Source organism: Sander lucioperca, chromosome 17 (genome assembly GCF_008315115.2).
Source record: "Sander lucioperca isolate FBNREF2018 chromosome 17, SLUC_FBN_1.2, whole genome shotgun sequence".
Taxonomy (NCBI): Eukaryota; Metazoa; Chordata; class Actinopteri; order Perciformes; family Percidae; genus Sander; species Sander lucioperca.
In genome coordinates this window covers 29,466,722-29,493,568 of record NC_050189.1, presented here as the reverse complement: position 1 = coordinate 29,493,568, position 26,847 = coordinate 29,466,722, and the positions used below count along the sequence as shown (strand labels likewise).

The 26,847-nt window shown below is 40.5% G+C and overlaps 1 protein-coding gene and 2 non-coding genes across 3 annotated transcripts in view; 2 read left to right on the top strand and 1 right to left on the bottom strand.

Moving 5' to 3' along the window:
* Window positions 1-6,698: 6,698 nt before the first annotated feature.
* Window positions 6,699-6,772, top strand: trnat-agu. Its single transcript has one exon. It is a non-coding gene; the product is annotated as a tRNA-Thr (tRNA).
* A 128-nt stretch (window positions 6,773-6,900) lies between these two features.
* Window positions 6,901-6,982, bottom strand: trnas-uga. Its single transcript has one exon. It is a non-coding gene; the product is annotated as a tRNA-Ser (tRNA).
* A 5,235-nt stretch (window positions 6,983-12,217) lies between these two features.
* Window positions 12,218-26,847, top strand: part of zanl (zonadhesin, like) — an 85,604-nt gene continuing 70,974 nt past the window's right edge. The window contains exons 1-22 of the mRNA XM_035993700.1: window positions 12,218-12,309; window positions 13,425-13,447; window positions 14,520-14,669; window positions 14,832-15,097; window positions 17,046-17,130; window positions 17,244-17,390; window positions 17,577-17,744; window positions 17,866-17,963; window positions 18,061-18,139; window positions 18,245-18,436; window positions 18,574-18,767; window positions 18,913-19,054; window positions 19,240-19,484; window positions 19,822-19,970; window positions 20,208-20,336; window positions 20,574-20,709; window positions 21,210-21,351; window positions 21,696-21,889; window positions 22,020-22,158; window positions 23,520-23,636; window positions 24,452-24,576; window positions 25,775-25,920. Coding sequence (XP_035849593.1) covers window positions 12,248-12,309; window positions 13,425-13,447; window positions 14,520-14,669; window positions 14,832-15,097; window positions 17,046-17,130; window positions 17,244-17,390; window positions 17,577-17,744; window positions 17,866-17,963; window positions 18,061-18,139; window positions 18,245-18,436; window positions 18,574-18,767; window positions 18,913-19,054; window positions 19,240-19,484; window positions 19,822-19,970; window positions 20,208-20,336; window positions 20,574-20,709; window positions 21,210-21,351; window positions 21,696-21,889; window positions 22,020-22,158; window positions 23,520-23,636; window positions 24,452-24,576; window positions 25,775-25,920 — 3,128 coding nt within the window. The 5' untranslated portion in view covers window positions 12,218-12,247. The remainder of the gene's footprint in view (window positions 12,310-13,424; window positions 13,448-14,519; window positions 14,670-14,831; window positions 15,098-17,045; window positions 17,131-17,243; window positions 17,391-17,576; window positions 17,745-17,865; window positions 17,964-18,060; window positions 18,140-18,244; window positions 18,437-18,573; window positions 18,768-18,912; window positions 19,055-19,239; window positions 19,485-19,821; window positions 19,971-20,207; window positions 20,337-20,573; window positions 20,710-21,209; window positions 21,352-21,695; window positions 21,890-22,019; window positions 22,159-23,519; window positions 23,637-24,451; window positions 24,577-25,774; window positions 25,921-26,847) is intronic.

Here is a 26,847-nt window from a genome sequence, read left to right as displayed (position 1 = left end):
ACATCGCATTTACCCTAATACACCGGATACTTGTGTCAAGTGTGGTGTACAGAAGGGTAGCTTGTTTCACTGCCTCTGGGAATGTACCCTCATTCAAGAATTTTGGAAAGAGATTATTATAAGTATCTATGTTAATCAATGAACAACTTGCACTATGTCCCAAACTTTGTATTTTTGGATGTTTCCCTGCAAGCTGTACATTAAACAATAGCAGGAAGAAGATGGTTATATTTTGTCTTCTGAAGCTAAACATAAAATTGCACTGTCATGGAAATCAGTTCACAGACCAAGCAAGCAAAGCTGGGTTGAAGGGCTACTGCAATGCCTTGCCCTAGAGAAACTTACATATGTTGTTAAAGACACTTTTGTAAAGATGTGGGGCTCATTTATGCAGTTTCTGGAGGGGGGGGGAGGGGGTTTCATTACGGCTTTGTAGTCTACTGTTTTTATATATATAAAACTTTATTTTTTATTTTCAATAAGACCACTGATCACATTTTGGAATGTGGGAGCATTCTATATGCACACAAAGTGTGTCCATCTGTGCATGTACTGTACATGTTTGTCACTCCTTAGTGTTATTCTTTTCTTTAAACACCATGATGAGAGACAGTCAGTTACCATAACAGTAAAACATACCACTAACATCTCTACATTTGGAATATCTTCAAGTGCCTATTTGTACTTATTGATGTGCCTTGTTTTGTTCTGTTTTGTATCTTTGTATTGTAATTGAAAAAGTAAAAAAAAAAAAAAGGTCTCTTAACCGGGGTATGCGCACGTTGTTTTTAGCCGAGTTAAGGTTTATACATGGCGTTTGAGAAACCGGGGCATTGCCTTAACAGAACCATAATCCGTCTTTTAAGGCATGGCATCGAATGAGATGTCGATGGAATCACTTCCTTAGATTCAGCCACAGCATTATCAGATAGACGTCTAGTGTAGGAACTTGTGCCTATGGTGGCGTAATACCGAGTGAATCAGTGTTGATTCAGTGTCAGTCAGGATTGAAAATCGGATGTTTATGCAACATTTTACACATAACCAGTGCTTTCAATTTGGTTTCAAGGTCAAGCATCCGGGCAGTGAAAACTGCAGAGCAGGAGAAGAAGAATACCCAGAAGAAGAATGATGGATGATTAAGACGTGGCTCACATCATGATGTAAAGATGAGTCAAAAACATCTCAACACAGGGTGTCTGACACATCAGCTCAGTATGGAGGACTGTGTGTGTGTGTGTGTGTGTGTGTGTGTGTGTGTGTGTGTGTGTGTGTGTGTGTGTGTGTGTGTGTGTAAATTAAATTGGAAATTTTATATTTAGGCTGTTACAAGATATAACTGGAGCTCCACTGTGGGACTGTAGGGTCTATGTGTGGGACTGAGCTGAAACATCAGCAGCAGCAGTCAGGTGGGACGAGAAATAACACACACTCGTGCATTCACACACCAAACACACACACATATGCACTGGGCTTTGAATCACATGCCTCACCGTTTTTTTCTCAATCTTTTTCTCATTGGGACCAGAGGTGTAGTTGTAGTAAACTTAGCACAAAAAGTAAGGAAATGTGTGTTTGGTAGATTATTTCTCTGTGGTAACAATGCTTTTTGGCAATAAATCTTATACCGTTGGAAAGCCTGTTTAGTTCCCTTACAAATGGGGCCCCATTGATGGTGCCCCATTTGTAAGGAACATGCATTTGTGGGATGAGCAGCAGCGCTGAGTATGTGGGTTGCGCCCATGAAAAATTTGCCAAATCTTCTCTGCAATTGTCCTTCACCGTCAGGCCCGTTTGCGCTGGCGTCGGCAACACATGCACTGGAACCTGAACATGTGGAGGAACGTTATGTTCAGTGATTAGTCCAGATTCTGCCTACGGGAGTTGGATCGTAGGGTCAAAGTGTGGAGAAGACGCGGAGAACGCTATGCTGATTGCTGCACCGATAGAGGAACACCTTTTGGTGGAGGCAGTGTGATGGTGTGAGGCGGCATCTCCCTCACTGGAAAAACGAGGCTTGTCATCATTGGAGGCAATCTCAATGCAGAGAGATATAGAGATGAGATTCTGCAACCAGTGGCAATCCCATGTCTCCACAGTCTGGGACCGAACTCTATCCTCCAAGATGACAACGCTCGTACGGGGTTCATCAGAGACTACCTCCAGAATGTGGGAGTGGAGAGGATGGAATGGCCTGCCAGCAGTCCTGACCTCAACCCCATTGAACACTTGTGGGATCAGCTTGGGCGTGCTGTTTATGCCAGAGTGACCAACACAACCACGTTGGCTGACTTGCGACAAATGCTGGTTGAAGAATGGGATGCCATCCCACAGCAGTGTGTGACCAGGCTGGTGACCAGCATGAGGAGGAGGAGCCAGGCTGTTGTGGCTGTGTATGGTTCTTCCACACTCTACTGAGGCTCCTGTTTGTGAAATGAATACATTGTTAAATTGCCAATATGTCTTGTTTCTTCAAACTTCAATCATCCAATCCACCAAACACCAAACGAGTCAATGGCAGAATAAGCTGTTTGGCATTGGCAGAGATTTCATGGGCGCAACCCACATACTCAGCGCTGCTGCTCATCCCACAAAAGCATGTTCCTTACAAATGGGGCACAATTTAAGAGGGAACTAAACAGGCTTTCCAACGGTATAAGATTTATTGCCAAAAAGCATTGTTACCACAGAGAAATAATCTACCAAACGCAAATTGCCTTACTTTTTGTGCTAAGTTTATTTGTTTAAGTACTGGAGCGCAACTATGCTTGTAAAATTGTGGCTCGTTTACGGAAAGTTTACGTAACATTAGCTTAGCTATATCCAGAGTGCAATTTGTGTAAAAAGCAGAGGTAGGGGGGGTTGTTTTTTGATCATGCACAACAAAACAAAACAACCCGTTCTCACTCCCAACTCGTAAAATACGGACGTTTGGACAGTGGCTGTCAGCGTCTGAAGCGACGCAAAAAGCGCCGTTCTTCTTTTACTAAACCCAACCGTCGCTTTCTTCTTTTACTAAACCCAACCGTCCGTTCTTCTTTTCCTAAACCCAACCGTCCATTCTTCTTTTCCTAAACCCAACCGTCCGTTCTTCTTTTCCTAAACCCAACCGTCCGTTCTTCTTTTCCTAAACCCAACCGTCCCGTTCTTGTCCCACGTGTCATGGAAACGTAAGCCCACCCACGACCTTTTCCTTAACCTAACTGCGTCTTAACTAGTTAACAGTTAGCTATAGACTGAAGAAAAATAATTGAATTCACTGTGGCCCTCAAAGGCTCCCTCAACTTTTAAGGTGTAATGTTTTCTTGCACGTACTGAAGGAATGAGTTGACGTAGTGAAACAATCAACACACCTTAAATGTCAATATTCTTCAACCATTCCTTTTCGTTTTATTTTATCGTCTCCCTTGCATGACGCTTCAAAAAAATATGCATTTCAAATATTCTTATTTCCTCACTTGGAGAAAGCCCTAACCCTTTGTTCAAACTTTGGCAGAACACAGTGTGTTCAGCGTGGTTTGGCTTTATGCCATGCTTGTGCAGACTTTGCCAGCATTACCAGGGTGAACATAGGGTTCATTCCAAAGAGGGAAGGATCCAATAGTAGTGAGTGAATGTGGTTTTTACAGGAGGAAGCTGAGTGGCCCGGTGGTTAGGGGGCGATTAGTAACAGGAAGTTACTCATGGAAAATGAAAGTTACACACAGGAGATAATATGTGTGTTGCTGTTGTAGCTATTTATAGGAACGAAAAAGAAATGTTCTGAATTTGGACTATTTGGACCACTCATAGCTAAACGTAGTCACAGACAGAAGGTCTGAAGGGTAGCCTGTGGTAATCTGAATGCATAAGAGAGAGAGAGAGAGAGAGAGAGAGAGAGAGAGAGCTACTGACAGTCTCAAATCAGACCCAGATGTGAGTTTCATCTCAGTTACCAGCACAGAGATGATGTTTTTTTCAGGGGGAGGGGAGCTTCTGGCGCTTAGGCCCTGCATGTTTTCTCATAAGCCCCATATCTTTTAGGTTTTAAAATAAGCTCAACTTTGTGTCATTTCCCCTCAGTCTCCCGGACTCACGGCTGGAAATGATTTTTTTATATACAGTTGTGTTCAGAATAATAGCACTGTGTTTAAAAAAGTGAATAATGCTCAAAATCCTTAGAATATCTTATAATTCTATAATATCAATGCATTGGGAACACTGCTGCACATTCAATTCCAAATCAAAATATGACCAACATTGATCAAGTTTTTGTTAGACCTTTACAGAAAGTGAAGAAAAAGGAACGTTAGGCTGTTCATTTACACAGAATGAGCAGCATGCATGTCATGACTGTTGGGTCTGTTGGTTTTCTAGGACTCTACAACACTTACTAGTAAATTATTTGCCATGTAGAAATATCACTTCTACCAAAAAATTTGATTTATGAGGTTAGTGATGTTGGACTGCTATTATTTTGAACACAACTGTATATTTATTCATAGAGCTCTATACACACACACACACACACACACACACACATACATACTACCCTGTTTTTTATCTGTGTTTTTAAAAGGCGCCATGCTCGTAATGTCAGTCATGCTTTACATTTCTGTGTTTTGCTGAATGACAATAAAAGGAATCTTTAATCTTTAATCTTGACTGGAACGGCAAATCAATGGAGCAAAAATGTATATGACTGGGGAAATATCCTCATTCATTCTGTCAACTCTACTAAAAAAAAGGGTTTCAAGATTAGTAATGTTGTTTACTCCAAACTCCTACTCAGTGGCGACGGGGGGGGCCAAGGGTGGCCAGCGCCGCCATAATATAACCGATTTGTTTCCGATCGCTAAACAACAGTGGTCACAGCTGAAGCCACATGTGCAAAACTCTAACCACAGCAGTCTGTACAGAGGCAGGTCATGTGGACCAAACTAGTTTGTTTTTCAAAACTCTACACACTTACAGTATACCATGGTGTTAACCACAACCTGCACAACACTGTGGCTCTACAGCACTTTGTTCACATGCTAACACACTGCTGTCCAAACTGTTAACAACACATTCAAAACAGAATGGATTTCAGCCCAGTGCATTTCAAACACTGCTGATTGCAATTTCAGCCAAAGGCCTAAGCAGGTCTCTTGTTTTAGACTTGTTAGGTCTAAAACACATACTGTGTATATAGGGAAAGCTCAGAAAGACTTTTTTTTTCATTAACAGTTATACACTGTACCGTTTGAGAGAAAACAATGAACCGATAAAAGAGCAAAGACATCAATATGTCCAGGTTAGATATTTGAGGTTACATACACAGCTATAAACTAGCTTTACGACAGTAAAACTGGGCACTTGCAGAAAGTAATGGAGGTGGAAGCAATGCAAACACCACAGTCATTTGTATTTATGTAGAGATGATGCAGGTGCATGGCAGGAGAGGACATCCAATGTGATGATCAAAACGTGTGGCCTGATGCTGGAGGGGGGCAGGATTAGCCCTACTATTCTTTGTTACTATTACATACCTTTAGTGTGTAACTTTTGTTCTAGTTATTACATGAATTACTACAGATGAAATAAAAATCTATTGAATGCTGATTTTCGTTCTTTATTGTTAACCTTAAAAACTGGTATGTTATGAAAAGAAATTCACGGGAAAGAATTTCACTCTTCTTTAAAGAAAATATAGTAGTGTAAAGTCACTCAAATTATTGATAACTGACAGTGCGTGTTATCTAGATGAGGGTTCGTAGTGTTTGGCTGCACTGAGCCTGTTTTGAGTTGAGTTGTGTTGCTGTGAATGAGTTTAGCACTCTTTAGCTCAGGTGACTGTCGGTAATGCAGACTGTGGTTAGAGTTGGCTCCAGTTGTGCCCACTGTCGTTTAGCAATCGAAAAAAAACTGTAAGCATCGACCCCCCCCTCTGGCCCCCTTAACTGTGGCAAATATTTTCATACATTTTTAACCCCACTTTATCCTCAAAGAGGGGATATTATTCCTGTGCAGTGATAAATAAAATGTAGGTTAACACTAAATAAGTATTCTTGTGTTAATTGTTATGTGTATTATTAGTCTTTTGTAGAACTAAGTCTATGGAGGGTTGGTGGTACGTAACAATTGTGCTTAATATATTTGGTAACCCTAAAATCACATGTTTCTTGGCTGAGCCCCGCATGTTTACAACTTTCAATTTCCAGGCATTAATGTGGATTGTGTAAGGATGGGATTTTTGCAGTTATGCAACATTGTGATTAATAACACATTTCAAGACAACATGCCAGGGACATGAAGTGCTTTCTGAAACAATAATCTTAGTTTGACAAAAAATAAATAAAATAATAAAAAAAAAACCTCAGGGTCACCTATTAGCTTTTTGAATCACTTAACTAGGCCTCAATATATCTCCTCAGGGATTGGAGTTTTGGTGTTCAGATTAAATAGCATGGACATCTTGTGTGCAGAAATCAATCACCAAAGTATGTAATATTATGGCTTCTTAGCGCCACTCTGTGGTAGCATATTGTTACTACAGAACATCCACTGTGAGCCATTCAAATCAAATCCGATGTAGTTCGTCTGTTTGCTGTGATTTGCAAAACGGAGCGTGAAATGACTTAATATAAATTAACATACAATTAGTAGCTAACAATACGATAGTGTATATGCAATTGTCACTTGTATATGATAGGTTTTGTCGGCGGAGTTAGACAGGCGGCGCCGTGGCTTAGTTGGTTAAAGCGCCTGTCTAGTAAACAGGAGATCCTGGGTTCGAATCCCAGCGGTGCCTTTTGTTCCGATTGCGTTTTTTCTAATGTTTTAACTTTACACGAGGAAATATCGACTTTCTTTAGCTCCCATAAAATAATCTCGTCTGCTTTTTACCACCTTCTTGTCTTCTTCACAGAATTTAAAAAACGCTGCGAGCAGGGTTCGAACCTGCGCGGGAAGATCCCATTGGATTTCAAGTCCAACGCCTTAACCACTCGGCCATCGCAGCCCGTGACTTTATTTTACTATGCTTTTCCTTCTTGACTCGTCTAGATTGCGATATAGGCCGTCTACATATTACTTATAGTGATATACACTATTTATGATATGAATAAAGGCCTGGCAATTAATGTTGAAGTAACGTTAGACAAGTTACTGGCTGATCTGATGAAAACTCTCCCATTTCCTGAGCATAGAGCTCATGGAGGAAAACAAAACTAAAAAGTGGACTATGCTGTATGCTGGAGAGCTCATTCCTTTTGCTGTTTGGGTCATCATTACTGTAAATTCTCCATAAAAAAACCCTCCTCTTTATATTTAGTGGTGGAATGTAACTAAGTACAGTTACATTAAACATCCATGCATCTATCGCTGCGCGATCACGGAAGGCTTGTATCATGTGGACTCACCAGTTTTGTTATCATTACTTAGAATTCCTCATGGGGGGGCGACAGAACGGACTAGAGCTGTAAGTGCGGTTGGAAAAGGGTGATTTTTGCTTCGGTATCTGATGCTGAGAAACACTGACCAAGCGTCAGTATTTTACGAGTTGGGAGTGAGAACGGGTTGGTATTTGCGCATGCACTTGCACTTTGCTTAAACACTCATGGACACTTCTGAGCCACACCCAGTGTGTTGCTAAGGTGATCTTTAGGTGAAATGTGTTGTATGCCGGTACAAAGATCAGTGAGTCATCACCTGATTGGCACTCCCCTGGGGTGTTTCCATAGGTATCACGTAATAGGCTAATCATGCTCTCTCTCTATATATAGAATGTTAACGTATGACCCTATTTTGGTGTAGACTGAGCTTATTCAGCTCTTCAGGTACATTATGTTACACTATGAAAGTGCTTTGCAGCACACACACACACACACACGCTACAGTAGCTACAGTTAAAATACAAAGGCCTATATACAATTCTCTCACAGAAAGCTGCTCAGTTAGTAAACTTTTGAAAACGTTAAAAGAAACTTCAAAAATGTCGAAACAAGCGACAAAAAGATTGAAAAAAGCGACAAAAGCATCGGGAAAAAGCGTCCCAAAGGTTAAAAAAAAAAGCCCAAAATGTTTTTTTAAACCCTTGTGTTGTCCTCCCGTCCACCATGAACTTGTCCTACTTTTTTCGTTGTCTTCCCCAAACCTCTATATATGTGCGCCTGCTCTACCAACTGAGCTAACCCAGCCACTTCTGAAACCATTTAAACATGTTTGTTTTTTTCAAATGCTATAAAATTAAAGAAAACACCCCAAATTCAATGACAGTAATCATTCATTTTACCTGCTAAGATTGTTGTATGAGTTCCATACAACGGGCATCCATGTTATTTTGGGGCAATTTGCTTAAAAAAAACCCATATTTCTGATATAAAAAAAAAAACTAGAAAACCTGTCAAATTTGACCCGAGGAATACATAAGGGTTGAACTGTCGATGCAAGAAGGCATTCACTCCTACTGCATACTAGCAGCGTGGCTAAATGCTATCCCCATGGGTAACACAATGGAGACACAAATAAACTTCAGCCCTGAAATAAATACTACATTGCAACTGTGACCCAAACCACCCCCCTCATAATTAGGCTACACCAAATGGATAAGAAACCATACAAGTCCTTGCGTTATAGGAGTTCCCATCTGTCTCCGTATCTTTACGAGACTGGGACTTCCACACACACACACACACACACACACACACACACATAGATAACTGACTCATGTTGTTGTTTTTTTATGATTGTTTTCCATGAAGTCCAGTCCCCACCTACTGATGTTAAATGATAATGCTGCCATGACAAGTCAAAACAGAACGGCTTATTCATTGTTCAAATGATTTTACTTATTTTCAAATGATGCACAGTATTCTGTGATTATCATTTTCAGTTGGCCAGTACATTAAATATAATCCCAACAGTGTCACTGTAACCAAGAAGAAAGCATAAAACAAAAGCACTTTGCACTCATACTTATGTTCAAACATAAGAAAGGACACAGTGTGACTACTTGCCATTTATTACGCCTGTGGGTGCCAGGTTTAAAGGGTCATTTCGTTTTTGTTTTTCCATTTCCCCATTCATTTGTGTCTAATAGACTGATGTAATAGTGACAAAAGCTTTGAAATTGGTCCAGTATTAAGTGTGATTGCAGTGACTGAACCAAGCTTGCTTTTTGACCACTAAAAGTGATTTTGTGATTTTGTTGTCAGACACTTTTAATTACAATCTGAGCCTGTCAGTGGCAAAGAAAAATCACTTTTGGTAGACAAAAATCGAGGGTGCACAATTGCCCCATTATGTCACAAGAAAACTGTAATGCCGTAATTACCTAGAGACTGGCATGGTTTTATGTCGGTTAGCCTAATAGCTGGTTTGATTTGCATTGAGAGATGATTTTATGGAAAGTACCCCATGCTAATCTCTAGGTATGGTGAAGGGTATGTGATGATGTGGGACTATTTTAATTCCAAAGGCCAAGGGAACTTTATCAGAATGCATAGTATCCTGGATCCATGAAATAACTGGCCTTTAAAAATAAAAATCTGCCTTCCTCTATGGGAATTTAACATAGGGGTGTACTTACTTATGCCCCCCGTATTTTAAGAACATTTATTTATTTATGATATATTATTCATTCACAAAGAAAATTGGTGTCCTTAAATTAAGGCATTAAGATCAATTTCTAAAAGATGATTTTTTTATTCCTCTTTTTATATATACACAGTGCTGCTCATACGTATTCATACCCATGGTCAAGTTGACTAAAAAGAGGAATAAAAAAATCATCTTTTGGAAATTGATCTTAATGCCTTAATTAAAAAAATGAGGAAAAATCCGACCTTTTAAGGATATAATTTCTTTTGTGAATTAATAATGTATTGTAAATAAATAAATGTTCTTCCTTAAAATACAGGGGCCATAATTATACATACCCCTATGTTAAATTCCCATAGAGGAAGGCAGATTTTTATTTTTAAAGGCCAGTTATTTCATGGATCCAGGATACTATGCATCCTGATAAAGTTCCCTTGGCCTTTGGAATTAAAGTAGCCCCACATCATCACATAGCCTTCACCATACCTAGAGATTGACATGGTTTTATTTCAGTTAGCCTAATAGCTAACTAAGATAAGATCCATATCAATGCAAATCAAACCAGCTTTAAATTGACAACCGCCAACCTGCCAAATGCCTGTAAAAATTAACTTTGGCGGGTAACATTGCAAAGTTACGAGCCAGTTTGGCCGATAATAAAAGCAACAAACAACAACGCGTCTGTATGAATCAGCCGGCTGCAGAAATGTTGCCGGATTGGTCTGTTGTCTGCCAAGAAATTTGGGCGGTTTTGTGTGTGTTTGGCTTGGAAATGTAATCTTTATCTGGCAAAACTGCTCGTAGTAATAATCCTACATTTCACATGAATACCATGTTGGGATGTGTCGTACAACCGTTGGCTACGTGTCTAGCGTGCGGTTTTGATGAAATTAAGTAATTAAGTTGTAAAAATGTGTTGAAATTAGTAAGAAATTTGGCTGGTGGAGCATCTGATTGGCTGGTCATTAATTTAAAGCCCTGGTTGTCAGATTCTAGAACTACCAACTCTCTTTAGTGGGCTGGCTCAGGTTGGCCTTGGACCAGCTCTTAGTTATGCTGTTATAGTTTTAGACTGTTGGGGGACTTCCTTTGACACACTGAGCTCATCTCTCCTCCCATCTGTGTGCATTCATGTCCCAGAAATGCTTGTCACTACCTTATCTCTAGGGAGTCCTTGTGTTTTCTCACCTCCCCAGTTTTCCTTGGATTGGGGTGGCACCTAAATCATGGTTGGAGCTGCCGCTGTGGTCCTATTATCTTTATTGGTACTAATGGTAATGGTAATTGCCACTGTGCGTCAAACCAACTGCTATAATTATTATGAATCACTTTTCTCTATATCTGTATATCTGTTTATGTGCCAGTAAAAAAGGATGTTTTTCCTCGCCACTGTCGCACCAAATGCCTGCTCGTGGGGAATGATTGGGTCTTTGTAAATTATTATGTAAACTATGAAGCAAATGCTAAGAAGGGTTGAATCTATCCTGTCAGATAGTTCTCATCCCTTACAGGCTGAATTTCAGATGTTCCCATCTGGATCACGCTCTAAACTCCCAAAACTCAGAACCAACAGTTATAAACAACTCTTTTGTACCTGCAGCCATTCTACTTCTCAGTTCTATAAAGAACCATATATAACTTATTGACTTACTATTTATTGATTGTTTACTGTGTTTTATTGTTTTTATACTATGCCTGCAAGGTAGGCAATCTCTGTATTGTGTGTATGATTGTGTGTGATTTGTACTATACTATCTGCTGCACAACAAATTGCCCCATTGGGGGACAAATAAAGTAACCTGAACTTGAACTTGAATTTATAGTGTGGAGTTGACCTACTCTATCTGTAAAGTGTCCTGAGGTAACACCTGTTGTGATTTGACACTTTAAATACATTTGAATTAAATTGAATTGTAAGAAAAACGAAGTGAAAATATTGTAATGTAATTTCCCCCCCTGGGGATCAAACAAGTATCAATTATCAATTATTATATCAAGTCTCTGACAGCTGATTTTCTGAGTGTACAGGAACAACCGGTGGCCTCTTGGACACAGGAAAGTAGAGTTCAAGTAAATGGAATAATACTTGTAAAACGAACAGTATGGTCCCAGCGATTAGATCTCCCTTTTACAGATAAAGCTGAGCAGTGTGAGCGTCACTGGTGATGGAGTGAGTCCGAGGTCAAAGTGCACACAAAGTTAAGTCTTTGGAAAACAGTTTAATTAGCTTTTTCTTAGAAAACGTAGTGTAACAAAGCAAGCCTTATTCTCACACACACGCCAATATACAGTACATTCTATAAATATGTGTACGTGTGGTCAAACTATTCAGTTTATTGCACAATGAGCTCTATAATGTCTTACAGTACAAGTTTGTATTTGTAATACAGTGTTTGATGGGCATCCCCACCCACCTTGAGAACTGCTGATAGTTCAGAGAACACACACACACACACACAAACACACACACACACACACACACACACACTCAAGAAGAACACACCCTGACCCTATCGCTCACAGTTACTGATTTACACATTTTACAACAGCAAGAAATGCAGCAATTCAGCATCCACACCACCCACCCAACCCTACACCCCCACCCCAATCATCCTAGTCCTCTACTGTATATAAAGTCCTCTGCTCTGTCCCTCTGTCTTCCTCTCCTGCTAACTAGCAGTTAGCCATGGATACACTAAAGTTTATGATTCTGCTCTTATGGATGTGTGGAGGACAGGCACAGCACAGGTATGTCACCCCCCCCACCCCTCCGCCAAAATCTATCAATATTGTCATCTCTTTCTTATTAATGATTCATGATTTTGTCATGCCGTCACATCAAAAATCTGTTGCAATCATATGAAAAACGAAGCACATTTCTAAAAGTATGAGTAGAATTAACTGCTTAATTTTCTGTCAATCCACTAATTAATTGCAATGCTAATTATTCAAATCTTTTTGCTTTTATTGCACTATTTATTTAGAAGTGTTTCTGGCGTTTGGACTCAGTATTTCTAAAGTCCACGCGAGTGATTGACTTGAATTATTTCCAAAGCCTTGTGAAGGCTGCTGTGTTGTTTCAGACCCTAGTGTTGGTGGTATTAGTGTGAATTCAATCCCAATTAAATCCCTGTAAAGATAGTGCCTTAAGGAATAGTGAGTTTATGGGGGATGTTTTTGTACTCAATTATGTTTTGATATCATACCATATTATACTTTTTATCCACTGCTTACACGCAGATTGCAAATGGTGGCAGTGTCCCGTTTTACCAGTCCTACAGGGCTCACGCACGGCTCAAAATGATGCTTCATGTTTTGATAAATTGAACTTGTGCTGAATATTCATATTGCTAACTGCAGGCTGCATGTTGCAAATTTGATGAAACATGCTCTTGCTTTTGTTGACCGAGCCTTTACGTAGGATTATTGCACGGCTTTGTTGAATGCTCAATTCTGATTGGTCAGTTACGGCAAACAGAATAACAGACTGCTGCTGTGGACGCATCCCTGATCATAGACTCTGTGGGACAATTTTTCGATCAATAAAATCATTTTTTGATCAATATTTTGGGTCAAATTGTTGATTAGTTTAAGTAAGTAGCTGTGTAAAAAGCAGGTTAATATAGAGCGAGCGGGTCATTATTCCAAATTAAACTCTTCCAGGGTGATTCAAGAACCGTCCGCATTAACCTGTTGGGGTTTGACTCACAATAATGACCCGTTTACTCTATTATTATTATTATCTCTTACGTGTTGATGTTTTCTTACATTTTTTATTATTTTTTATCTTTACATTGAGGTAAACAACCTACTTTTTGTTCAACATTAATCTGAATCTGTTCCTGTATCTTTCTCTTTTACAGCCTGCAGAAAACATACAGAGATGGTAGGTTGGTTTTAATTATGCCATAAAATCATAAACTTTAATGTATATGTGAACATATATACATATATATGTAGTTAGATGGCATGTTCCCATAGAGGTGAGACAGTAGCACAGCATGTGACTTCACCGCACTGTCCTTGGCATGGATGTGGACTTTACCTCTTTACAGCTCCTTATCGTCACTATCCTTAACTAACATCCACTTTTACACTGCGCAAATGTGTTAACACAGCCCAAACAAACTGCACATTTAATTCAATTCAATTTTATTTATAGTGTCAAATCATAACAGAAGTTATCTCAGGACATTTTACAGATAGAGGAGGTCTAGACCATACTATAATTTACAGAGACCCAACAATTTCCCAAGAGCAAGCATTTGGTGCAACAGCAGCGAGGAAAAACTTTTTTTTAACAGGCAGAAACCTCGGACAGACCCTGACTCTTGGTGGGCGGCCACAGAAATATGAATCACAATAATTATAGCAGTAGATATAATGGAATGACATTATGAACAGTGGCAATTATAGTAACAGTAAAGATGATAGAACTATGACTAATAATAATAGTAGCAGCAGTGCAGGCCGTAGCAGGGCGTAGAGCAGGACCACGGCAGCAGCTGCAACCACGATCCAGGTGCCACCACAATCCAAGGAAATCCACGAGGCGAGAAAGCATAAGGACTCCGGGGAATAAGCTAACTTAGTAACTGTAGCATTAATGGGACATGAATACACACAGATGGAGAGAGAGAGGAGGAGAACGGAGCTCAGTGTGTCATACAGTAGGAAGTCTTAAACTATAGCAGCATAGCTAAGAGCTGGTCCAAGGCAAACCTGAGTCAGCCTAGCTGACTAGTCTAACTATAAGCCTTATCAAAGAGGAGAGTTTTAAACTTACTCTTAAATGTGGAGACGGTGTCTGTCTCCAGAACAAAAACTGAGACCTGGTTCTAGAGAATAGGAGCTTGGCAGCTGAAGGCTCTGGCTCCCATTCAACTTTTATTTTTAACCTATGTGATCTCTACTAATCTATCTGTCTACCTGCCTGTGTTGTGTTTGTGTTTCTCCAGCAGCAGTGCTGACCTCCTGCGACTTTAACAACGACAGTGAACCATTCTGCAAGTTCCTTCAGGATAGCACAGACAACGGTGACTGGACCCGACAGAAAGGTCCAACCCCGACACCTGGCACTGGCCCCAGTGGAGACTACCCTGATGGAAGTCAGTCCTGAATGCATGGTTTATTTCATATATTTCATTTCTGTGCACTTAACTCATTGGTAACCAGCCCATAATTGAGGTTGATTTAGAGTCCTAGGATGGAACCACTGACTTCTGATGATTATAAATACACGTCTTCCTTCTGTGTCAATCTGTCTGCAGAGGGCTTCTATATCTACCAGGAGTGTGACAATGTGTCTAATGGAAAGAAAGTTCGTCTGCTGAGCCCTGCCCTCTCATCATCAGCATCTCAGATCTGTGCCCAGTTTCGATACTACATGTACGGCTCGGACAGTGCGAATGTGTTTAGGGTTCTGGCTAGGAGGCCTAGCAGTGAAGAGGAGGTCTGGAAGAGGACAGGTATCCAGAGTCCATCCTGGCTAAAGGGCTCTGTCACCGTATCCAAACCCAGCAGTGAGAGCATTACCGTGAGTGTTCGCAGGTCACTGTAGATGTTGTTTTAACCATCAGTAATAAGGGACTTATAGATGAGAAGCAATATGGCAACTGGGATACAAGATTTGGTCATGAAGGGGAAAACAGATATTCTCACAGTATTCACAGTTAAAGACTTAAAAAAAAATGTACATACTATAAAGTCTACTGACAGGTGCATTGGAAGGCTGCAACTAACGATTATCTTCATTGTCGATTAATCTGTCGATTATTTTCTCAATTAATGAATTAGTTGTTTGGTCTCTAAAATGTCAGAAAATGGTGAAAAATGTGGATCAGTGTTTCCCAAAGCCCAACATGACGTCTTCAAATGTCTTGTTTTGTCCACAACTCAAAGGTATTCAGTTCACTGTCACAGAGAGGAGAATTAAAGGTGCTATAGATAGGATAATGAAGATCCAGGACTTTGCTAAAAAATGTTAACATCGACAACTTCTCAGTCCCTCCCCCCTTTCTGCTAAAGCCCAAAACGGTCTCCTAAGCCCCTCCCCCCACAAGGGAGAATGTGTGTGCATGAGCAGTGATTGACACGCAGTTAGACACCCCCTCCCTGGCCATGATTGGTGCATCTGAACAGGGAGTGGTGGATTTTTGCAAATCGCACTACAGGCTGTAGGTGGTGGAGGAGCCGGATTCATGTAGTTCTACTCAAACATAGGGTCAGTTTCAGCAAATATGACAGAAAGTTAGTTTTATAAGTCTTACCTACTGCAGCTTTAAGAAGCTGGAATCAGAGAATTTTCACACCGATTAATCGATTATCAAAATAGTTGGCGATTATTTTAATAGTTAATCAATTAATCTTTGCTGCTCTAGTGCATTGCATTAAAAATTCTTGACTGAAAAGGTACTAAAATAATCTTGCACAGTGTAAAAAAAATCCTTTTTCAACTCACTTTTCCACTACTGCCATCAGGAATATCTTCCTCACAATTAAGTCTGCATCACTTGACTGACTTTCACGGATCTTTCTAATGCACTTCCAATGGAAGTGATGGGGGGGAAATCCCACAGTCCTCACAAAAATATATTCCTCAATCTTTCTGAAGCTGATATCATGCTTCAGCAGTTAGACAAATCAACTGGATTTTTTTATAAAGCCTTTTCAGCATTAAATTCCCTCTTTGACTATCCCTCCAGGACACCATTTGCACCATCCATTATTTTCATGAATCAGAACACCAATATTGCTTAAACTCTATAAAAACAAAGCTATGCCTCATGTCAGTAGCCAAGTTTTCATCTAAATTTAGGGCAAATTTTAAATGAATAGCCAAAAAGTTGGCAAAAGAAAATGTGCGTTTCCTTCCCCTGCTGTTATGTGAATATTAGGGAGCTACTGTAGGTGCATCAAGATAAACACTTGTTGGTGCTAATCCTCCAGTCGGGTGCCATTAAAACATCCAATTGCAGAAAAGGAGGGAGCACTGAGATGATGTCATTAAAAGAGCTCCAGTCAAACCACAAACATACGAAAACGATGTTGAAAACGTTATAGAAATATGACATTTACATTACACAACAGTCTCCTTATCGCTCCACGCTGATCTGATGTTTTCATCTGCAGTTTGCTTTCATCGATACACCAACCTTTCCATCTTGGCCGAGCGTAAAAACTTTTCTAAGATATTTGACAGTTTTTTTCCTTCAGTTCAACTTTGTTTTTTAAATTAACAAATTACACATAAAAACAGGTGGATGGAAACGCACATATTATCTTTGAAAGAAAAACTACAATGTTGAGCTACATGAGCTACATTTTACTTGCGGAGTAATTTGCCATGAGAATTCATCTAATCCAGCCAGACTGCAAAACTGAAATCAATCTACTGTATATCTCAAATGCAATGTTTTGCATACAGTACAACTGCTGTATTCATATCTTCATGCAGGGTTATAATGTATGCTCTGTGTCTATAGATTGTGTTTGAGGCTCAGAGAGGCTTAACTGATTCCTGTGACACCGCTCTGGACAACATCATCATCACTGAAGGAGCATGTCCCTGTAAGCACACACACACACACACACACACACACACACACACACACACACACTTAGACACCACTGCACAAACACAAATTGCTGTATTAATGATTGTCCAAATGTTTTTTTCACAGCTTGTGTTTCTGGCTGCGATTTTGACACCGACCAATGCGGGTGGACGAGTCATGCTGAGCATCCTGACTTATTTGGCTTTGAACAGTGGTCCGGGCAGACGAACACTGAAGGCACTGGCCCTGATGATGACTTCTCCAAACCTGGACGTAAGTGGCTGTGTTGAATGACTTTGTGTCACAGAGTCTGGCAATGTATATATAAAACCATCAAGGCAACAAAATGAGTTGAGAACATCAAATTCATATTTTCCTTCTGACCCTGTGTTCATGAATAGGTGTCATAAAAGCTTCAACTAAATGGTAATTGTTTATTTTGACCTCTTCCATATGTAGTTGGCTCCTACATGTTGATGGATTCTGCGGAGGCTGTCCCTGGAGCCAAGTCAGAGCTCAGAAGTCCTGTAATAACCCCCACGTCTGGATGTCTGGACCTCACCTTCCACTACTACCTGTACGGCACCAGCACCACGATGGAGCTCAGCGTCCACACCATCACTCCAGGTAAAAGACTGCATTTATCATAATGATGAATGATGACTGAAAACAATGAAACAAACAGACAGGAACACACACAGCATGAAAATGATTATTTTTCACTTGAATTTGTTTTTCTGTCAACCAGGTGGAAGCCTTGGTCCTGCTCTCTTCACTTTGAGGGGGAACCAGGGTCAGGGCTGGAAGCCTGCAGAGGTCCAGTACTTGGGAACTGCTGCCATTCAGGTAAATACTAGAACTTTGTGTGTCTCTGTACATGTGTATGTGTGTGTTTGTGCATAGGTTCACATTAACCTTCTTGTTACATTCATATGTATTTCAGTTTGTGATTGTGGGTACCTTTGGAGAAACTCCTGAGACAGATATTGCCGTTGATGCTGTGTGTGTCACGGCTTGCAAAGGTAAGAAACTGAGCCGAGGGAATTCAAGTCACTCTCTGCACCATAGGAAATATGTCTATGATGTGTCAATAGTTTCATGAGAAACTATTTGCTTTTCATTTATAGCTCAGCCAACAACTCCTCTACCACCAATAACAACTCCAACAACACCAAAACCAACAACTCCAGGACCCTCAACTCCCGGACCATCCACGCCAAAACCATCAACTCCTGGACCAACTACACCTAAGCCAACAACTCCTGGACCAACTACACCTAAACCAACAACTCCAGGAACAACCACAGCCAAGCCACCAAGTATGACATGTCCTTAGCCAATTTTTTGAGTTTGGGTTTTGAGTTTTACACTAATACTTCATTCAATTCTTTCGTTCTTTCTCACATCTGTTTACCACATTTTTATTCAACCAACTTGTTTCCTCTGTGCTGTACAGAACCATGCCCTCCTGATGCAGATTATATAGAATGTGGCCCAGCTTGTATCCCCACCTGTATGGAACCCTCCACCAACTGTTCTGGCTCCTGTATCAGTGGCTGCTTCTGCAAACCAGGGTTTGTCTTCAAAGGACGGCACTGTGTGCCATTGGAGAAATGTGGCTGTCTGGACGGCCAGAATAACTATTATGAGGTCAGATATACCCATATGCATGCATTCCTGTTAAGCAAAATATATATAATTGTTAGACAGTAAATGAGAAAAGATTGTTCTGTGTAGTTCTTGTGACACACAATGCACCCTGCAACTATTGATCCTTTGTTCAATTGTGTTTTAGCCTGGCGAGATCATATTTGGAGATGGCTGCTCAAAGCTGTGTCGCTGTGCAGGGAACTACTCTTTGGAATGTGTTGATAACTCCTGTGACCCTACTGAAGAGTGCCGCCAGGTCAATGGTGTTTCAGGCTGCTATCCTAAAGGTAATGTCTGGTAGACATCTAACTTCAGATCGACCTTCTGAAATAAACTAATTTGGTCCCAAATGACCTGTTGTTACTATCTGCTGTATTCTAAAGACTGGTGTTTTGTTACAATTTTAATATTTAAATCACTGAAACATACCAGTAACATAACAACTGCTAAAGTACAGTTTCTCATACCTCAGGTACATCCACATGCGTAGCGAGTGGTGATCCCCACTACACCACTTTTGACAAACGCAACTACAACTTCATGGGCAACTGCAGCTACTTGATGTCTGGACCCTGCAACACAACGACTCTGCCATACTTTGAGGTCCATGCCGACAATGAACATCGCTTTAACACGCCCACCATCTCCTATGTGAAGGCCGTACATGTATATGTGCGCATGTTGAAGATCTCCATCCTCAAAGGTGGCACTGTGCAGGTAAGAAATGAGGGGAGGAACAAACACAGATTTGTAACAGATAGGATGGCAGCGTGACATATTTACAAGAGAAGCTGTCCTGACTCCTACCCTGAAAAACACCCACATAGGTCGTTTGCAGCAACAATTAGGACCTATATTTATGTTTATAGAGATGCCGGCCTCTAGAGGCCTAGTAGTTATTATGGGAGGCTCGGGAGCAACGCAGGAAGTTATTGTCGTTGTTATTTTCATTGTTATTTTAACATGTAAGATTGTATACATAGACAGTTTTTTAATATTTCTATTTCCTTGATAATCACCCATTATGTTATTTTCACCTGCTTTCCCCACACAGGTGAATGGGACCAATGTAAACGTGCCAGTGTCTCCGGCCCCTGGTGTCTCTGTGTTCAAGTCAGGAAAGTTCTACACTGTATCCATGGACTTTGGTGTGACTGTTCGTTACGATGGAAACCACTTCATGGACATCAAAGTGATCAAAGAGTGAGTTAGGACTGAAGAGTTGCTGTGTCTTTACATTCTTACCCCGACCCCCACACAGAATCCCATTTCCAATGGAAGTTTGGGAATAATCAGTGAAAACACTAGTACTTGGTTGGAATGAAAACAAGTCACAAACTCTTGGACATGGTGGAGGAGTAGAGAGATGTAGCTCTAACTGAATTGTTGCTCTCACTTCCACAAATCCCTAACGTGTAGATCATTTCTTGTACTCTGCAGCTATGAGAACCAGCTGTGTGGCCTGTGTGGAGATTACGATGGAGATGCCAAAGATGACTTCCGTAAACCAGATGGATCGTTGACCAACAATGCCAATGACTTTGGACACAGCTGGAACACTGATTCAGAGTGAGTAGCATACAAATATAATTTCTACAAACAAGACATATTTACAGACAGTTTTTAAAAGTATTACTTTTTTGGATTATTTATTACATAATCTCTTTTTATTAATTTAATATTGAATATGTTGGGTCTTTATACTAAACAAACACTGTAGGTACAGTTACCCCTTTATTATAATCACTAGGGACAAAAACTAACAACACACAGAGAGCTCCTCTAACAGAGTGTCTGTGCCTGCAGGTGTAATAAGAAACCCAACACCACCATCCCTGAGTGTGATGGAGACCAAGAAGTGTTTGAGAGCTCTGGATACTGTGGCATCCTGCTGGACAAAAAGGGTCCCTTCGCTGTGTGCCACCCCAAAGTCAACCCAAATGTAAATCACCATACACACACACACACACACACACACACACACACACACACACACACACACACACACACACACACACACAGACACACACACACACACACACACTCACGCACACACACACAAATGTGAAGCAGTTTCCTCTTTTGATGTTGTGAGATTTTATGTCATTTTAGTAGGCCTGGGTATCCCCAATGATTTCCCGAATCGATTCGGTACCGATTCACAAGCCCCTGATTCGATTACATTTCTGATTCAATTCAATATCAATTATGTTAGGGACATTTCAGTTACAATGCCAATTTTGCTTCTGAGAGAGCCTATGCTGTAAATTGTACAAGCAAAAAAGCAACCCACATATGTTTTTTATAATGCACCAGGGTTATGTTAGGAATTCACCCCCGAAAAAGGGTGTCAATTCACCACATCCATGGTGAAAAGGCATTGCTTTCGGGATTTTATTATTCAATATCATATCACTCAAACAAACGTATGTGTGTCTTCAGAATTACTTCAGGGACTGTGTCTTTGACCTGTGTGCGCTGGATGGAGCCAAGCCCGTTCTGTGTGAAGCCATAGAAGCCTACGTCAACGAATGCCAGGACCGCGGGGTGAACATCGGACCCTGGAGGAATAACACCTTCTGCCGTGAGTGTTAACGGGAGAAATGACATGTGGATAGATATAGTAGATATAAGTAGAAAGATGTGGTTGTGTGGTGCTAATAGGAGCATTTCATAGCTGAGGCTAATTATTACTAGTTTAATTTTCATATAGGCTACATTTATGGTGTTTTTGTACATTTATTATGACTTTTAATTAATTTTGGCGTCATATTTTGGTTTGTTATTTGCCTATAACCTACACATTAAGCCTGCTGCCTTTATTTCAAATCTTGATACTACACTTGATATAAAAACAGGCCCTGGTTTCAGCATATGCTTCTTTGCCCAGCACTATCACTGACTTCAGCCTCCCATCCTCCCCTCTAGCTCTGGACTGCGCCCCAAACAGCCACTATGAGCCCTGTGCAGACCCCTGTCAGGAGACGTGTACTGGGAAACCTCCCTCCTGCGGTGGGCCCTGCTCTGAAAGCTGTGTGTGTGATCCTGGCTACGTCCTGAGTGCCGGCAAGTGCGTCAGGAAGAGTTCTTGTGGCTGCAAATACAACGGCCAGTATTATGAGGTACGATGAAGTTGGTTTGAAAGAAGACATTTCTGCATTTTGAGGATATTGCGGCCTTTGATATGAACTTCATCCTGCTAACACAATTCCATGTGTGTGTGTGTGTGTATGGTGTGTGTGTGTGTGTCAGCCTGGAGACGAGTTTTATCAGGCAGACTGTATGTTGAAGTGTAAGTGCGATGCTCCCTTCGTTACCTGCGTGGCCTCTGAATGTCCCCCAATGCACGAGTGTAAACACCAGGATGGAGAGCTGGGCTGCTTTCCCACTGGTAAGTCTACACCCACCACACTACTACACCACGTAACTGAACTGGATATATGAATTATATGGTACTTGGCATCTCAATGCTACAGCTTAGCAGAAGATGAATGCAAATAAATTGTGGGAGGTATCACTGGTAAGGCTTTAGATTACACCATGTAATTCTTTGTACTAACAGTGTGCCAGCCTGTACAGTAACTATACATGCATGTACTGTAGGTACAACGGAACAAGGTGTGATGTCAGGGAATAAGTGCTTAAGAATGGGGGAAACTAATACTGTTGATATATTTGAACTACTAGGTACCCATTCTAATATTACTTGGTACAGTATGATGATAACAAGGCTCAAAGTTTGGAGGAAGATAAGCAACCTCAAGCGATAACCTTCAGCTCTAAAAAAATGAAGCCACTGCGGAAGTTCCTTAAACCTGCAGTCTATCTAATTTCCAGCAGGGGGCACTGGTTGCAAAAAGAAGTCCAATTTTACAGAAGTCTATGAGAAAATGACCCTACTTCTCACTTGATTTATTAACTTAGTATAATCATTCCTAATGAGTTTATGGTCCCAATTGCTAGTTTCAAGTCTTCTTCAATACAGCATGATGTGCATCTTGTAAATTATGGTCCCATATAGAGTAAAAGAGACTATAAAGTAGGGCAGGAGATGATTTATTTATTTTTTTAAGATTATTTTTTGGGGCATTTTTGGTATTTATTTTAAGGACAGCTGAAAACATTCAAGGGGAGAGAGAAGGGGGAATGATATGCAGCAAAGGGCCGCAGGTCGGAATCGAACCCGTGACCGCTGCGTTGAGGAGTTGATCTCTATATGTGAGCGCACGCTCTACCAACTGAACTAGCGAGGAGCACTTGGATCTATCCGGGCGCCGGGCAGGGATGATTAAGGGGCGTGGCTAACGTTACCTTATGATTGAGTGACAAGTCAATCACTACCACGGTGTTGTGGCCTGTGGGTGTTGTCTGTATTTTCGTCTTAGAACTTCACTTCTTCTCCTACAATGTCTCGTTCAGTGTTCGGTTGTACTAAAAGAAACTAAGGAGTCGGCATTTCATTCTGAATTACACGTGCACCTTGCTAATTAAGCTAGCTAGCGCGAGCGTTAGCTTGTCCTAGCTCTGTAAAGCTGAAACATGATACTCAGTTGTAACAACACGTTACTGGAAGGTGACTTTTGGGTACGTCATTACAAACAAATATTGTTTTGTTACCAGAACAGAACTACAGCTCCCAAATGCAAGTTATTCAATGTTAACAAACAAAAAAAGTTGCTTAATTGTGACTGGAGTAGCTGCAGCTGTGTTGGAGCTACTCTGACGTTGTGTGTGTGTGACCCTCTCCCTCAGGCTCTCAGGACTGTGTGGTGTCTGGAGATCCTCACTACAACACGTTTGACAAAAAGTTCTACAGCTTCATGGGAACATGTACCTACACCCTGGCCAGAACCTGCAAGAACACCACAGGTAGGTGTCTTTTATTTCCATTGCACCTGAACACAATGTTTTCATGTCACTGTCTAAAAATTGTTGCAAAAATCTCAAACTGCGCCATAAAGCACAGATCCAGTGGTGGAATAACTATTCAGATAATCCTTTTACTTGAGTAAAAGTATTAATATCACACTGTACAAAATACAATCAACTAAGTGTTTAGTCGGCTAATCATTTCAGCTGGACTTGTAGGCAGATATAATTTTGGGTAGTTGAATTTTATTAAACTATAAGTGTTTTATGCGCAAAAATCTAAATTTGTAAAGTAACTAAAGCTGTCAGATGAATGTAGAGTAGTAAAAAGTACAATATTTCTTTCTGAAATGTAGCGGAGTAGAAGGAGAAGGTGGCATGAAAAGAAAAGACTCAAGTAAAGTACAAGTATCTCAGATTTGTACTTAAAGACAGTACTTCACAGATGTACTTGAAGTTCTCCTGTAAAATCTGATGTCCTTACACCAGGAGGTGGCACTACAACTACATGATAAATGAAAACAACCATAGTTGCCATTAGTCCAAGTCATATAAAGCCATATTTCCATGTTCTCATCCTTGCATAAGAATACAGAGCAGTTTTGACGGTGTCTCATATTATAATTCTCTATGAGATGTTTTATCTGTATCTGAATATTGAACTTTAGCTAAAGATCACAAATCGAATCCTAATCGCAATATCTGCCAGAAAAATTGCAATTAGTTCAAAAGTCCAAATTGTTCAGCTCCACTGTTTAAGAAACCCAGTTACTGCACGTAGCAGACAGTGACCTGTGTGTATGCTTCCTGTGCAGGTCCCTGGTTCTCAGTGGAGGGGAAGAATGAGGAGAGAGGAATGCCAGGGTTGTCCTACCTGAGAAAGCTCTACGTGACTGTGAATGGAATCACTGTGACCCTGATGAAGGCCAGGAGGACGCTGGTCAGTATCTCTGTCTCTGTATTTACAAGCTGTCAGTATCACTGAGGATGACTGGGCACAACATGTGTATTAGGGCTGGGACCATGGGCTTTTGTCCCGATTCGATTCTTTCACCATACATGGGTGCCGATTGGATTTGTATTGTGATTTTCCTTCATTGCGATTCTAGAAGTATCGCGATTCGATAGTATTGAGTATTGATTACATATTTTCTTTTCCTCCTTTAAGAAAAACTACGGTTGAATAATACACTTCTAGAGACATTTATTTCATTCATAAAGAAGAACGTAACACAGATTTTCTCCATTTTCTGCTTTCGCTCTGTTACGATGTAGTCGCCATCGGCGGTACCTAGAGCTGTAACAATTCCAAATTTTGCAGAACAATTGATTGATATCACTGTCATGTGACCCAGATAATGTACAGTAATAACACAGGTACACAGCCTATGAAGTAAACCACGCCTCCTTATTATCAGAAAAACATTTTTCTGTCATTTTTGTTGCTATGAATATGTACAGTATAGGGTCAAGTGCCAACAACTAACAACTTGAAATAATAATAGAAATATATAGTCCAAACAATAATCACTTATATAATTACAAATTGGCAAATCTGAACAAAATCAACAATTACCAGTCATACGCTTTAAGACCTTAGCTAATGTTAGCAATGAATTGCAGAGAAACAAAGAAATGGCGATTATGTAATAATTGTTACAGGTACCATATACAGGTGAATCATTGGTAAAAAATAAATACATTAAAATATCTATTCTAGGGGAAAGAATCAATTTTTCATTTTTACACCTGTTAACATCTACAAAGAGTAATTGATTAGTTGTCAACTATTAAATGAATGGCCAACTATTTTTACTATTTATTAAATCTCTGATTCCAGCTTGTTAAGTGTTATATTTTATCCTTATATTTTAACTTCTGCACTATTTTATGTCTTTGATTCCCATTTTTTTTACTGGCGTGATTTTCTTTTTAGACATATTTAATGAGCATTGTTGGAGGAGCCTGAGATCTAACATTTTCATTGCTTCTCTGTAATTGTTGGGACTATACCAATAAATAGCTTTGAGTTGGATAAGCTGACAGGAAACTGTAAATATGTAACACACGTGTGTATGTAAAAACTGGTACCTGTAGCTTCTGTTGACCCTCGTTTTTTCTTCCTTCCCTCCCTTCAGGTGAACGGACTGCGCGTGGCCCTCCCTCACTCCCCCTCCCCTCTCATCTCTCTCAGTCTGGCCGGCCAGTACATCACCCTGCAGACGCCCTTCGGCCTCCGGGTGCGCTGGGATGGAAACCATTACGCCCAGATCTCAGTTCCCAGGTTGGTAATGTAATAGTCTGGCATTGCCAGACCTTCGTCCACAGCGCAGCGGAGGAAGGTCTGGCTAGTCCACACAGCATTCTGGGATGGGAGAAAAACGTGCTCTGGTTTATTGGCATTTCTTTAAACCAATCACAATCGTCTTGGGCGGTCTCGGGAAGGAACTTGTTTTGGTGTTCAACAGAAAACTCAGATTGGACAGATAGTCTAGCTAGCTGTCTGGATTTACCCTGCAGAGATCTGAGGAGCAGTTAACCATAGTCCTCAGAAATCCACCAGAGGTTAGAACACCAACACAAAGAAAGAGGAAGGGGACGGACATCTGGGCCAAAATGAGGGACATCTGGCGGAACCTGCGACGGCACCGGAGCAATCCTGTAAATTAAATGTTGTCGATATAGACTAGTAATATAACATTCTGGTGGTCCCACCCTGTCTCCTTGGTTACATTCATGGGGGAATTCTTTTCTTTTTTTAGTCTCTTTTTTATAATTTGAAGAAAATGTTTCACGCTTACATAAAATACAGCAGGTAAATGTTTTCATCATTTTTCAGTATTTCATTGATAATTATCCTTAATTAAAAGAATTTAGACAGGAAATAGGGAATGAAGCAGATGAAAGAGGCCCTGAAAGACAGAATGACACCGGCTGGGTGCAGCTAATAAGAGCTATAAACTGCAGTTTAGTCTCTGTGTATTTCATGAAAACTGCCTAAGTAATCACCTCGGCATCTGTCCAATCTGTAGTTCAAACGTCATACAGATCTGCTGTTTTTAACAAATCCTGCCAACATTCTTAATACTTTGCTTCTATGTCTTCCATTGATGGTTCCCTGATTAATAGTATCACAGCATTCTGTCTCTATTGTTTATAGAATTCCATTAAAGAGCCAGACACTATTTAAACTTTTAAGTCTTCTTAAGAC